Here is a 14,610-nt window from a genome sequence, read left to right on the forward strand (position 1 = left end):
AGAGGAGGCAGATAACTCAAGATAAAACCTGTCCAACTACTGCAGTAAGATGCCTCCCACTACAGTTCATAGTCACTTCTTCTCTACAATCAAAAGCTGATCTATGAGGATAGTCTGGGAGTCTAGTCATGATTTACTCAGAGGGAAATACAAGAAAAGCAAGCAGATACAGGAAACAGAAATTGCATACTTATTTTACACAATTGTTTTCTATCGTGACCTGGTTAACCTTAGTCTAGGTTGTTACTATGAAGGCACACCTTTTCTGGAGAAGGAACAGCTGTACCTTGAAGACAACTATTTGGTTTGGTTTTGTTAGCATCTCCAATCAGAAAAAAAAGTCTTGATTTTTTTATTGTCATCAATACACTCAAATAGTTTTGTTTTTCCATTTTTTAAATGAAGGAAGCGGATGGAAAATAGTGTCTTTACTGAAAATTACAGTCTTAATTTGATGAAGTTATTGTAAGTTTGAATGGAGTTATTGTAAGTTTGAATGGAGTTATTGTTAGTTTGAATGGAGTTTACAGTTGTCACCAACAACAAAAGTCTCGTGTAATAACAACCTGCCATAAGTGTTTGCATGTTATACAGATGGAGCATAGCTGGCTGGAAAATTCTGAGACTTGAAGTCCACAAGTCTTAAAGTTGCCAAGCTTGAAGACCTGTGGAATAGCAGGTTGAGTAGCAGTGGAAATTCTCTCCTCACTAACATTGTTTACAAGGAAGAAATATATGAACTGCTCCTGTTTTGTCTGTTCGCAGCTGGTTACCAGAGTGGGATTCCTCATTCCTGCTGTACATTCCTGACTTTTAACTACATTTGTAATTTTCACACATTCCTTACATCTTTCTCCTACTCCATCACAATGTATCTGTACACATTTGAGTCCCACAGAGTTCTTCCCATTTTTAAAATATCCTAAATCTCTTTTCCAAGAGTTACAACCACTGGGTTCCTGGTTTGGTTTATGTGAATAGTTTATAAAAGAAATCTAATTTCCTCAAACTAACTGTCCTATCCCCCCCCCCCCCAATCCTTTAGTAATCATTAGAATTGCATTAGTTAAGAACTGTAGCATTGGTGCAGGAAGGATAGTTTCTTACTCCTACAATTCAAAAGGTGAGAAGGAAAATCAGGGATCATTATTAACTCAGAAATAAACAGTATGAGAAAAAAAACCATTGAGGGTTTTTTGAAATATATATATACAGTGTGTGTGTGTGTGTGTGTGTGTGTGTGTGTGTGTGTATATGTATATATATATATATATATATATATATATATAGTTTTTCTATATATATATATATATAGAGTTTTATATAAATATATAATGTAGGTATGTATGTATATAAATATATAGTTTTTCTCCGAGACTACGGAGAGGGGCGGCATACAAATCAAATAAACAAGCAAACAAACAAACAAACCCTTGTCTGGTTCCTGCAATTAAGCTGCCTTTTTCCCAGTCAGCTTTGGAGTGGTACTGTAGCTGTTCTACTGCAGTTCTCAAAAGCCTCCAAAATATATTGAATTGATTCTTCTCCTCCCTTCAAAAAAAGATTGAATTTGCCAACTCCTTCCAAAAGAAGTTTAATTTCTCTCCTTTCCCCAAAACAGGTTGAATTCATTTCCGTTCTCTCTCCAAAAGAGTTTTAATTAATATCTTTACAGTTGCAAGCTACACGGAGTCCATGATCACTGTCAACTTTACAGAAACTTCATTTTTAAAATTAATAATTACACTTTAAATAATTTCTTTAATTGCCACGCTATTGAATGACATTTTCATTCATATAGCAATATGAGAGTAAAGGATGTAGTAATTGATCCTGAAAATGTATAAAATATAGGAGAGATATATATGTAGCATTCATTTTAGTTGTGGGTTATTGTAGTTTGAAGGTGAATTGAATGGTAAATGGTTCTGAAATATGTTAGACTATGCTATGTTATGCTATGAAACCCCCATATACATGTTTGTGTGTAAGGGAAAAAGAAAATTTTAAGCCATAAGTTCAAATGTATGTGTATCTACATATAAACAATAAAATGTTTAGGAAGCTCCATGTTGAGCAAAGGCACAGTAATGAATGGAAGCCATATTTTTCACGTTGTTCCCTGTCTGGGGAGTAGATTAGCTATTTAGGAGGAGGAATTTGATGGGAAATAAGTCTACAGAGAAAGCATCTCTCTCTCTCCCTCTCCCTCCCACTCTCTCTCTCTCCCTCCCTCCCTCCCTCCATCTCTCCCTTTCTCTCTCTCTCTTATTACTTTTCTCATCACTGCAACCTTAGAAAACAATTGACCAGTCTCTCTGAACTTTATTATGTGCATTTGTAGCAGTGTAGAAGAAACCTTTCTTAGATCCTAACAGGTAAATAATAATCATTTTGTCTTTTACCTTTTTAAAGATAGTAATATCATACATTTAATAGCTCTTGGATAGAACAGAACTTTGGGATCTGTTTCCATTTGTTTTTAGGCCTAGATTGCATTGAATTAATTTTAACTATACTGAATATTGATCTGGAGAACAGGCAAAGAGACTGTGTCCCTATTGGACCTTTAGCTGTCATTATTACAGAGCGTGGTATTCTTCTAAGCCAGCTTAAGGAAGTGAGTCTCATTTCATAATACAGTAATTCAGATTCCAAATGATTGTTTCCAGAAGACGGTAGTGGGGATTATTTATAATTTATTTACAATTTCAGGGAAGAAAGGATTGATGGGGGGTTTTTGGTCATCATAATCATCCAGTCCAACAATCAGAGTTATCATTGTAAGAAAACATATATTGTACTTATTAAAGAGCAGAAGAGAAGACATAAATAAGCAATGGAGTTTTAAATTTTCCTTGTGAATTAGTTTCCCGTGTTGGACAGTGAATGCTGTAATTGTTCAATGTTAATAATTGATTATGGCACTTCTAATACTCTTTCAAATTTTTTTAAAAATCTCTACTTGAAAAATTATGTATTGAAACGCTTTTTATAAAATAGAAATAAGTTATAGAAGGTTGCTAAAGCTTGTTTTTTTAATTTTAATTTTAAAAAGTCATTCACATTTATTTTACCTGTTTATTTTTTCATTTATTTACATAGCTACGTGGCTAAATGGTATTTGTCTTCTCATTTCTAGGTGTCAGTCAGTATCTCCACCACCTCTTCTGTATCAACGAAAAAGCCCCAAAACACATCCGCTCAGTGATAGTGAGGAATCCTGCTGCTCTGGCAATTTCACCAAAATTTCCAATTCCAGAGTCTTCCTTAAAGATCAAACTAAGTGGGGAATTGCCTTAAGAAGCACCTCAACTTCCCCCTCGGACACAGAAACTCCACATCATCCACTCAAAGCCATCAGCATTGGATGCCTAGATAAAAGGGTCTCTGTCTTCCAGGGACATGAACAAAAGGAGGCATCCAGTGAGGCTCAGGATGGCGAAGAATTAGGCAACTGGCAGCTTAGACGGAGCTCCCTTTCCTTGGGAACAGCAGCCAATCTACGCAACCTCTCTCTCAGCCGGGTCAGTGTCCATTCACAAGCTCTTGATATCAGGCAGAAGATCACAGAATGGGAATGCCGCAAACAGCCTTCCCCTAGAATGAGTGTCTGCTTGGACAAGAGGGATGTTGGGGAGAGGTCAGGCAGTGAGAGCTGCCCTAGTATGTTGCCTTCTCCTTGCAGTGAGAAGGCTTTTGAATACAAAGGCTTCCAGAGGATCAGCAGAACTTTTTCTGAATGTTCCTACCCGGAAACAGAAGAGGAGGAATTTCTAGACAGAGATTCCTGCCACCGGTTCGAAAAGCGACCGAGCCGGAATGAGTCCACCAACGCCTTTCTCAAGGGGGTTCCAAAAGAAAGCTCTGCTGTGCTAAATAGAATCCAGAAAATTGAACGGGCCTTAAAAGAACAACCTGGCCGGGGACTTCCTCAATTGCCAAGTAGCTGCTACAATGTGGATAGAGGCCGAAAGAAGTCTTTGACTTTAGGGGTTTCGGAGAACTTGACTGAGATTGCAAATGATAGCAAAGCAGGGAACATTACTTGTGGGAGTAATCTGGAGACACCCACAGAGACTGAAAAAATTAGTAAAGTGCTGCATGGGCTAACTACCAAAGTTAGTTCTTTCAGTTCTAAGCTGCTTCCAGAGAGCCTGGCAAACACAGCGGTAAATCCTGTGCCCAAGCCGAAACGCACCTTCGAGTATGAAGCTGACAAGAACCATACAAGTAAATCAAGCAACGGACTACCTCCTTCGCCAATGGCTGTCGTCCCTCCCCCTCTTCCATCAACGCCCGCTCCCCCTGCCACGCGGAGACCGAAAAAAGAGTCGCGCTTTCACAGAAAATCCCCAAATAGGTAAACACGGAAAGCTATTGTCCTCTACCCTTAAATATTGGGGAGACATTTCTGCAGAGCAAGAAAGAATTAGGCAACCACTTTCACGCTGTAGACTCAATGGCCACCAGGCCTTGTTAATTGACAAGTACAATATGTTGTTCTAAGTGATACTGGAGTCTACTAGCTGCTGTAGTTGGTGGAGGGATTGACTTTTACTGAAGTAAATACAAACTGGAAAATTCTTAAATAAGGAACATCTATTTCTATTGTTTTTCTATAACGACTGTGAAGATGCTTTGTACAAATTGTCTTACTGCTCCTCCCTCTCAGCTTCGTAATTTAATCTTTTGATTAATCCTGATCCTCATGAGTTTTCATGGCTTATTGGGATGCAGTGAAATTTCCCTATCTGAACTCTAACTTTTGTACCTAGCACAAAGTCATTGGTTATCCAATTCAAAGCCTTCAGTTGTGGATATATTGACTTATTTAGCATCTTAGGTTTTTAGGTTTACGTCCTGTCTTGTCATTAACCCCCCCCCCACACACACACACACACACTTCCCTTGTTTTCAGTTACACTTTGATGGGATTTCAGTGATGTAGAGAGATCTGAAATGGCCAAGATTGTGTGCTGAAATCCTAGTTTAGCCAGGCAATCTATTCAAGATGTAGAAATTTACTGATGGAATCTGGTGGAAAAAGTCTTCGGAGTCTTCGGAGAGGGGCGGCATACAAATCTAAGTAATAAAATAAATAAATAAAAAATATCCATCAATTTCTCCCAAATGCAAGGCAGAACTTCCACAAAATAAAAGGCTAAAACATTTCTGAATAGTTTGCACAATTTAAGTATTATTATTATTATTATTATTTATTTGATTTGTATGCCGCCCCTCTCCGTAGACTCGGGGCGGCTCACAGCAATGATAAAAACAATATATAATGACAAATCTAATATTTAAACTCTAAACTAACAATAATACATTTAAAAAGTCTAAAAAACAAGAAACCCCAATATATAAAAAACATACATACGTAATATATAATTATATATTAATTAAATATTGCAAGCAACATTTTGAATATCAATAAAGGATAATATTTGTAGCTCAGGGTTGAAATGTGGGGTCTTTGGTGCTTTACTTATGATTTGTTTTTACATGTTGTGAGCCGCCCCGAGTCTTCGGAGAGGGGCGGCATACAAATCTAAGTAATTAGAATTAGAATTAGAATTTCTGACTTCGCTTGTTTTCTTGCAGACGGTTCATTACCCTAAGTAGGTAACTTCATCAGTGCTAGTGCCTCATAATCATCATTAGCACTGATGATGTTATCTACTTAGGGTAAGGAAACGTTTGCAGGAAAACAAGCAAGTTCAGCGCGTCATGTGTCATTATGATGATTCTTAATGAGAATGGAATGTTTCTGCTTGGCTGTGCTTGCTTTTCAGTATATTGTACAGAGTGCAGAATTTGTAACCAACGATTGACAGTTCCACTTGTACAATGCTCCTCTATTTTTGCCAAGCCTTGCCTATATTGTAGCTGGTTGTTTATTTATTTACTTACTTATTTATTTATTTACTTACTTATTTACTTACTAATTTATTTACTTACTTATTTATTTACTTATTTACTTATTTATTTTGTCCAATACACAATGAGGGTTTTAGTGGGTATATATATACATAGTAAAATACATGATGAAGGTTATAGAGGAAATACTCATAATAAAATACATCTATGAAAGAATAGAAAAGAAGATATAGTAATAGAACATATCAATGAAAGAATAGAAGAAGAGATATAGGAATAGAAGAAAGGTGTTTGAATATTTTAAAAAATGTATATTGAAGATATTTTAACACTGATGGATTACATTTCTATGTGTCATTTAGTCCCAGTTAATTTCTAGGATGCTCACCTGAATCTCTTTTTTAGTGAAGGAAAGCTTCGTGTAAAGCTGTACACTATATTTTAAATTTATTGGTCACAAGCACTGTCAGAAATGTTCTTGTGTGTGTAACGGGAGGAGTAAGAATCTCATTGGAAAATAGAATCTCATGTGCAATTCTTGGGAACCAAACTTTTGAGTTTCAGATTTATTTGGATCTGTGCATACAGTTCTTGTAAATAACTTTAAAGTTGGTGAATGGGAAAGTTGATATTCAGTACTCTTAATAAACCAAGCTGGATGTTCTTGGGTACTGTCTTGTTTTTATTAAAATGGGTACTGTCAGGACAACTTGACCAGATAAAATATTTTGGTGGGAGGAGATGCTTAAAAGAAATGATCTTGCCACCTGCTTCTGGGATTTCTCATCATGACAAAAATAAGCAAAAATAATGTTTGCTTTTCAAGCAGGGAGATAGGTTATAAGTAGCTTATGTGCTGCATGTAGAAGACTGTGTATTGTTGAATACAAGATCTAATCACCACAAGAGAGATCTTGAAATTTACATTTTATTTTATTTTGGAAGTTAATAGTTTGTCACGGAATATAAGAGACAAATGTTTTAGAAACTCTTGACTGAAGCAATGATGTTATCTGAAAATAATTATTGGTTGCCTCTTCCTTTTTAATGTAAGTACAATACCGTTAGGTTAGGGTCAGAATGACAGATAATATTGTCAGAAACTAAAGTGTACGTGTACTGGAAAGATTATCCCGCCAGCTGCAGTATTGCAGGCTAATTCTGCTGACTGTTAGAGGTTTGATCCCCACCGGCTTAAGGTTGCCTCAGCCTTCCATCCTTCTGAAATAAAATGACCCAGATTGTTGGGGGCAATATGCCGACTCTGTAAACCACTTAGAGAGGGCTGTAAAGAACTATGAAGCGGTACATAAGTCTAAGAGGTATCACTGCCATTGGAGGCAGACTATATGAACAAAATCTCCTCTCTTGGTTGGCCCATTCATTTTTTTTTTATAGATTGAATTTCAGAAATACAGTGTCTCTGAGAGAGGCTCTTCAATCCCAATGTCAGAGTATCCACTGTATATTAGTAGCATTAAGTAGCTCACAGCAAAGTAAGTTACCTATAAGGATATCCACCAACCCAAATGTACTGTTCTACCAGAGAAAGGCAAAGCAGTCTTGTCTCTTTCTAAGCATGCAGAAAATTCAGGTAATCTATTTGTTTTACCTGTCACGGTGATTTTGAAAAAATACTCATATCCACCAACTTTTGATCAAACATCAAACATTGATTCTGCCAAATTACAGAGGCACAAAGGAAAAAAAAATCTGATAAATCAGGATTGACCTAAAATGACATTGTGGTATTGGGGAAGCCTACAATAAATAAATATTTCTTGCTTAACTAGTTTAAAGTGATGTTATAGCAAAACAAGTCTAACAAAATATACGAATAATAGTTTGGATCGTGTTTAATATGATGTGGAAGAAGGCAATCATACTGTATACTTGCCTTTTTCTTTTGATAACTTCCATTTTTTAAAAAAGTGTTAGCACTCATAATCACAAATGATTGTATTATCTTTTGTCTATAGAAAATCCTTTGAATTTGAAGATGCTTCAAGCCTCCAGTCATTGTATCCTCCCTCCCCAAGTGAGAATGGTACTGACAGTCAGCACAAGTTTGGATCTAAGAGCACTTTAGAAGAGAATGCCTATGAAGACATTGTAGGTAAGGACATCTTGCAATATCTAATAAAGCTGCTTGATATAAAGCAAATGTAGTGAGATAGCAACTTGGGGAAACTCTTTATTGTATTCAGTTGCTTAGTGAATGTGGAATAGTCAAATGCATATACAGTGATACCTCGTCTTACAAATGCCTCATCATACAAACTTTTCAAGATACAAACCCGGGGTTTAAGATTTTTTTGCCTCTTCTTACAAACTATTTTCACCTTACAAATCCACCACCGCCACTGGGATGCCCCGCCTCCGGACTTCTGTTGCCAGCGAAGCACCCGTTTTTGTGCTGCTGGGATTCCCCTGAGGCTCCCCTCCATGGGAAACCCCACCTCCGGACTTCCGTTGCCAGTGAAGCACCTGTTTTTGCGCTACTGGGATTCCCCTGAGGTTCCCCTCCATTGGAAACCCCACCTCCGGACTTCCACGTTTTTGTGATGCTGCAGGGGAATCCCAGCAAGGGAATCCCAGCAAGGGAATCCCAGCAGTGCAAAAACGAGTGCTTTGCTGGCAACGGAAGTCCGGAGGTGGGGTTTCCCAGCGAGGGGAGCCTCAGTGAAATCGCAGGAAAAAAACAGAGGTCCGGAGGTGGGGTTTCGAGGACTTTGGTGTTTTTGCGATGCTGCGATTTCACTGATGCTCCCTTTGCTGGGAAACCCCACCTCCGGACTTCCGTTGCCAGCGAAGCGCTCATTTTTGCGATGCTGGTATTTCCCTGCTGGTATTCCCCTGCAGCATCACAAAAACACAGAAGTCCGTAGGTGGGGTTTCCCATGGAGGGGAACCTCAGGGGAATCCCAGCAATGCAAAAACGGGAGCTTCGGCTGGCAAAAGGGATGAATTTTGGGCTTGCATGCATTAATTGCTTTTCCATTGATTCCTATGGGAAACATTATTTCATCTTACAAACTTTTCACCTTAAGAACCTTGTCCCAGAACCAATTAAGTTTGTAAGACAAGGTATCACTATACCTTATTTGCAGTCTTGAAAGGAAGATGTTTTGATTCCCACTTTTTATAGAAAGCCCTACATCAATATGTGAAGATAGATTCTTGCAAAATGGAATGCGAAACCTGTTAATTTGGAATAGAATGAAGTGAACATTTCAGAGGCGTATGGAAGAAACGTATTTGTTATAAAAATCAGAATGTAGTGCAATCCTGCTTCGGAGACTGACCTATCGACCCGATACTGGCTAACGTGAAAGCGTGTTATGAAATGAGTGGACCTGTTCACTTGAAGTGCTCTCTCAGAGGTAGAGTAATGGAAGAAGGCAGCCCTGTTCACAGTTTCCATTTTATTCTTTCAATGTCTTTCAAGAGAGTCCCACTTTTTTAGTGCAGACCAATCTAGTTTGTTCCTCCCAAACCTAGATAAATTACCCAAAATTGAGTAAAAATTGTTTTTCTTTGGGTAACAACTCACAAATCCATTACCCATTCACCACAGGACTTTCTGGAGATAAGGAAATAAGAAGCTTGGCTAGTTGAATTTAATTTACTGCAACCTGATTTGAAATACTTTCTTTCTTTCTTTCTTCCCTTCTTTCTTTCTTTCTTTCTTTCTTTCTTTCTTTCTTTCTTTATTTATTTATTTATTCATTTATTCATTCATTCATTCATTCATTCATTCATTCATTTATTCATTCATTTGTTCATTTGTTTGTTTATTTATTAGATTTCTATGCCGCCCTTCTCCTGGGACTCAGGGTGGCTTACAACAGATTTGCTTGATCAGATGTATTTCTTCTGGATTAAATAACTTTTTATAATTTCTGCATCATCTGAGAATGATTGAACTGCTTTTCAGCATATTTTATGACTATAATATTTGGAGTTTATCAGTGCTGTGTGGGATGAGCACTAACCTTACAAGATAGATATTTGGGTATCAAGCTCATGGGCAGCCAAACTCTAATCTATGTCTTCGGTAACTGGAATCTGGAATCTGAATTATCATAGATTATAATCAACAAATCCACTGTTCTTCCTTATATTGATATGCTAATCAAGATTCTATGACTCAGCATTTGTACAAAAGCGTATTACTCGTTCATGATATTTTGCATACTTTTTTTCTTCCTCGTGTTTTCCTGCAAGTGCAGGGTTAGTCAGGGTCAAACTCCAGGTTGTGGGTAGAGTTTGCCTGCAATTCTGTCCTTTAACTATTGTGCCACCAGGTTAAAAAACCAGAGTACAGATAGCCCTTCACTTACGGCCCCAAGTGGATCCGGAATCTCAGTTGTTGAACATAGCAGTCATTAATTAAGTAAGACTCCAAATTATTACTTCTCTCATCGACTGCAATCCCACTGTTTCTAATTGCAGTTGTTAAGCGACTGCAGGGTTAAATGGAATGTGATAGAAAGGACCTGAAGTGCCAAGGTGTGGTGAGGGGAGGGGAGAGCCCAGGCTTCCTACTACACTCAGAAGACGTGAGCCTTACCCGCCCTGCTAGGGAAAACGAGCATGAGTACTATCTCTCTGAGAGGTTCTTAATGATGGCGCCCCCTGCCTTTTTCCCACTGGAGGAGGGAAATGCTAATAAATAGCATAGAAACCTAGAAACCTAGAAGACTGACGGCAGAAAAAGACCTCATGATCCATCTAGTCTGCCCTTATACTATTTTCTGTATTTTATCTTAGGATGGATATATGTTTATCCCAGGCGTGTTTAAATTCAGTTACTGTGGATTTACCAACCATGTCTGCCGGAAGTTTGTTCCAAGGATCTACTACTCTTTCAGTAAAATAATATTTTCTCATGTTGCTTTTGATCTTCCCCTCAACTACTAACTTCAGATTGTGTCCCCCTTGTTCTTGTGTTCACTTTCCCATTAAAAACACTTCCCTCCTGGACCTTATTTAACCCTTTAACATATTTAAATGTTTCGATCACATCCCCCCTTTTCCTTCTGTCCTCCAGACTATACAGATTGAGTTCATTAAGTCTTTCCTGATACGTTTTGTGCTTAAGACCTTCCACCATTCTTGTAGCCCGCCTTTGGACCCGTTCAATTTTGTCAATATCTTTTTGTAGGTGAGGTCTCCAGAACTGAACACAGTATTCCAAATGTGGTCTCACCAGCGCTCTATATAGCGGGATCACAATCTCCCTCTTCCTGCTTGTTATACCTCTAACTATGCATTGTTCTGAATTTTTCACAACAATAGTGTTTGCCTGTGTTTTTACCAGATTTGAGGCCCATTCCTCCAACAGCCGCCCCGAGTCTTCGGAGAGGGGCGGCATACAAATCCAAATAATAAATAAATAAATAAACAGAAGGATATCCTTTCCCTGCAGGGAAGATATGGGAAAATCCCTCAATCCACTGGGGAAATGAACCTCAAATCCAACCTCTCTTCTTTCTTGCAACCTTTCCTGCTGGCTTCCCCATTGACTTTAGGAAAGCTGACAGAGAAGATGGCAAATGGCAATCACATATTTACAGGACACTTGGCAACCTGTTGTAAATGTGAACAGGTTGCCAAGCCCCCTAAATGTGGTCATGTAAGAGTGTGTGTGTGTGTGTGAGAGAGAGAGAGAGAGAGAGAGAAATGCTTTACCACAGTGGAAAGTGCTTTCTAAACTATAAAGCATCTGTCCCAAGATTGTCATGTTTGCAAATAGTTATGACTATAACTATGTTGCTTTATCTTTACAATTTATATTGTTTTATTTCTTTCCTACTATGATTTGATTGTTTATTAGTAACTTATGACTATCGCTAAGTGTTGTATCTTATGATTCTTGATGAGTGCATTTTATTTTCCTTTATATACACTGAGATCATATGCACCAAAACCAAATTTCTTGTGTGTCCAATCACACTTGGCCAATAAAGAATTCTGTCCTGTCCTGTCCTGTTCTATTCTAAAGACCCTCCAAACATACCTCTCCCCAGAGGCATTCTCATTGTCCTCCCTTCTTTTACTTCCCTCAGATTCTTGATCATGATTATTTTTCCCCTCCATTGTTAGATTATGTTACATGCACAAACTATATAAACTTCTATAATAGTATGTATATACTGTATGTAAAGAATAGAATAGAATAAAATAGATTTTTTATTGGCCAAGTGTGATTGAACACACAAGGAATTTGTCTTGGTGCATATGCTCTCAGCGTACATAAAATAAAATATACATTTGTCAAGAATCATGTGGTACAACACTTAATGATTGTCATAGGGGTCAAATAAGCAATGAAGAAGCAATATTAATAAAAATCTTAGGATATATGCAACAAGTTACAGTCATACAGTCAACATGGGAGGAAATGGGTGATAGGAATGATGAGAAAAACTAGTAGAATAGAAGTGCAGATTTAGTAGAAAGTCTGACAGTGTTGAGGGAATTATTTGTTTAGTAGAGTGATGGCATTCGGGGAAAAACTGTTCTTGTGTCTAGTTGTCTTGGTGTGCAGTGCTCTGTAGCGACGTTTTGAGGGTAGGAGTTGAAACAATTTGTGTCCAGGATGTGAGGGGTCAGTAAATATTTTACCCGCCCTCTTTTTGACTCGTGCAGTATACAGGTCCTCAATGGAAGGCAGGTTGGCAGCAATTGTTTTTTCTGCAGTTCTGATTATCCTCTGAAGTCTGTGTCGGTCCTGTTGGGTTGCAACACCAAACCAGACAGTTATAGAGGTGCAGATGACACACTCAATGATTCCTCTGTAGAACTGTATCAGCAGCTCCTTGGGCAGTTTGAGCTTCCTGAGCTGGCGCAGAAAGAACATTCTTTGTTGTGCTTTTTTGATGATGTTTTTGATGTTAGGTGACCATTTTAGGTCTTGAGATATGATAGAACCTAGAAATTTGAAGGTCTCTACTGTTGATACTGTGTTGTCTAGTATTGTGAGAGGTGGAAGGGTGGAAGGGTTTCTCTTAAAGTCTACCACCATTTCTACGGTATGTGTATGTAATCATTGTCTCAAGGGAGCTTACAGTCCTTATTTTTTTAGTGAACTGAATGGTTCTTCTTATTCTGTAAACTTAGTCATTCTCTCTAACTTCTTAATGCAGATCTTTCTTTTTCTCAGTGCCCAGTTTTCTTACTACTAGGAGAAGCATTGCTTTGTTTGATTTTCTGCCCCTTTCCCTTGTCTGTTCATTTGGCATTTCTCTTCCCATATATGGTTCTATTCTTTGAAACAGCACAAGCAAAACTTTGCTAGTATGAAGAATGAGAGCAATGCTTGAGATAGTTTTCTTCTTTCTGATATAGTGGCATATACAATGATTGCTTCTTCTCAATAGGCTACAGTGTCTTGTTTTTGGATGTTATAAAACAATCTTGAAGTTCATCAATAGCTCTTGATCAAAGTAAGTTCAGATTCATAAAAAAGGGAAAAAATGAATACTTATGTACAATTTTAAAATGCTATCACTAACAGAGTTTAATTCATTTATGTAATTAAATACTTTTTGACTATAAATTTATGTATTGCAATTAACATAATGATTTCAGAATGTGTCTACAAGATTATTGTGTAGTCAGGTAGTACTAAGGAAGTAAATTAGAATGTATACTTGAATGTACTTTGGTATATTGCATGAAATTAACATTATGATATGAAGCCATAATGATGGCCTTAACATTAGTTCTATCTGTGAAAATCAAACTGAAGCGAACATTTTCACCTAATGTAAAAAAATACATATTGTTTCCTATGGGACTGTTGGCATTCTGTCAAAATGATGTGGTAACTACCATAAATACCTAATGATCAAAATAAATGAATTATGAGTTGTTTTCTCTTCATATTAAGATCTCTCCTGTCTACAATAGTTGTATCATATTTGAAAGGATTGTGATTTAAATTCCTTCTCTAGAGAAATTTTCTATTGATATTAGGTCTATAAAACAACCACCAATTATTTTCTGTTCGTATAACACGTGTGAAACCATTCCTCTGTATATATTACATTCTATATTATTTCTCCATTTTTATTTAAGGAAGTTTTATTATAGCAATGTGCCTTGGTGACTAGGGCTGTTACCATTCCCACCGTTTTGATTCATTTTCAAAGATTTAATACCAAATCATGAAAAATATTTCTCCTTTCATATACTCCATGTTATTTTATTGAGTTGTATGTTAATAATTAGTTTAATAATAGTACTTTAGTGGATCAGAACACTCTATTCTTTTAATGTTCTCTCTGTGGCAACATATATGGTCATTTAAAGCAATCCTATGCTAGTTTTACTCAGAAGCAATCTCCATCAAGGTAATTTATTTCGGGTTATGTATAAAATAGCAATGTATATAATAGATTCTATTATCAAACTCATTATAATGGTTTTTTAAAAAGCTGAAATAGGAAAAAATATTTAATACGAGCAAAGCAATTCTGATATTTTAAAAACACAAAAGTAATGGCACATCACCTGAGAGAAAGGAAAATTTTCTGAAATAAAAGTTGCTCTACCTGGCTTTGAAAGATGGATAAAGTTCTCAGTGTTAGCTTTATGATAAAAACATATTTCATCTGGAGCTAAGAACATTCATTACACCAAAATATCAAAGAAACAGACTTGGAACACAATGGGCATACTTGGCATAATCCAGCTTTCCCATAATCTACAAAAAAAGAA

At 37.1% G+C, this 14,610-nt stretch overlaps 1 protein-coding gene across 6 annotated transcripts in view; it reads left to right on the plus strand.

Annotated features, from left to right (window-relative positions):
* Positions 1-14,610, plus strand: part of DENND2B (DENN domain containing 2B) — a 189,750-nt gene that overhangs the window by 102,379 nt on the left and 72,761 nt on the right. For 3 of the 6 annotated variants that reach the window (XM_070763630.1, XM_070763631.1, XM_070763633.1), the window contains 2 exons: positions 3,143-4,363; positions 7,863-7,999. In XM_070763630.1, coding sequence (XP_070619731.1) covers positions 3,143-4,363; positions 7,863-7,999 — 1,358 coding nt within the window. Of the gene's footprint in view, positions 1-3,142; positions 4,364-7,862; positions 8,000-13,189; positions 13,335-14,610 lie in introns of those variants that run through there. The other 3 variants (XM_070763634.1, XM_070763635.1, XM_070763636.1) reach the window with 2 other exon arrangements.

This window comes from Erythrolamprus reginae, chromosome 1, assembly GCF_031021105.1.
Source record: "Erythrolamprus reginae isolate rEryReg1 chromosome 1, rEryReg1.hap1, whole genome shotgun sequence".
Lineage (NCBI taxonomy): Eukaryota > Metazoa > Chordata > Lepidosauria > Squamata > Dipsadidae > Erythrolamprus > Erythrolamprus reginae.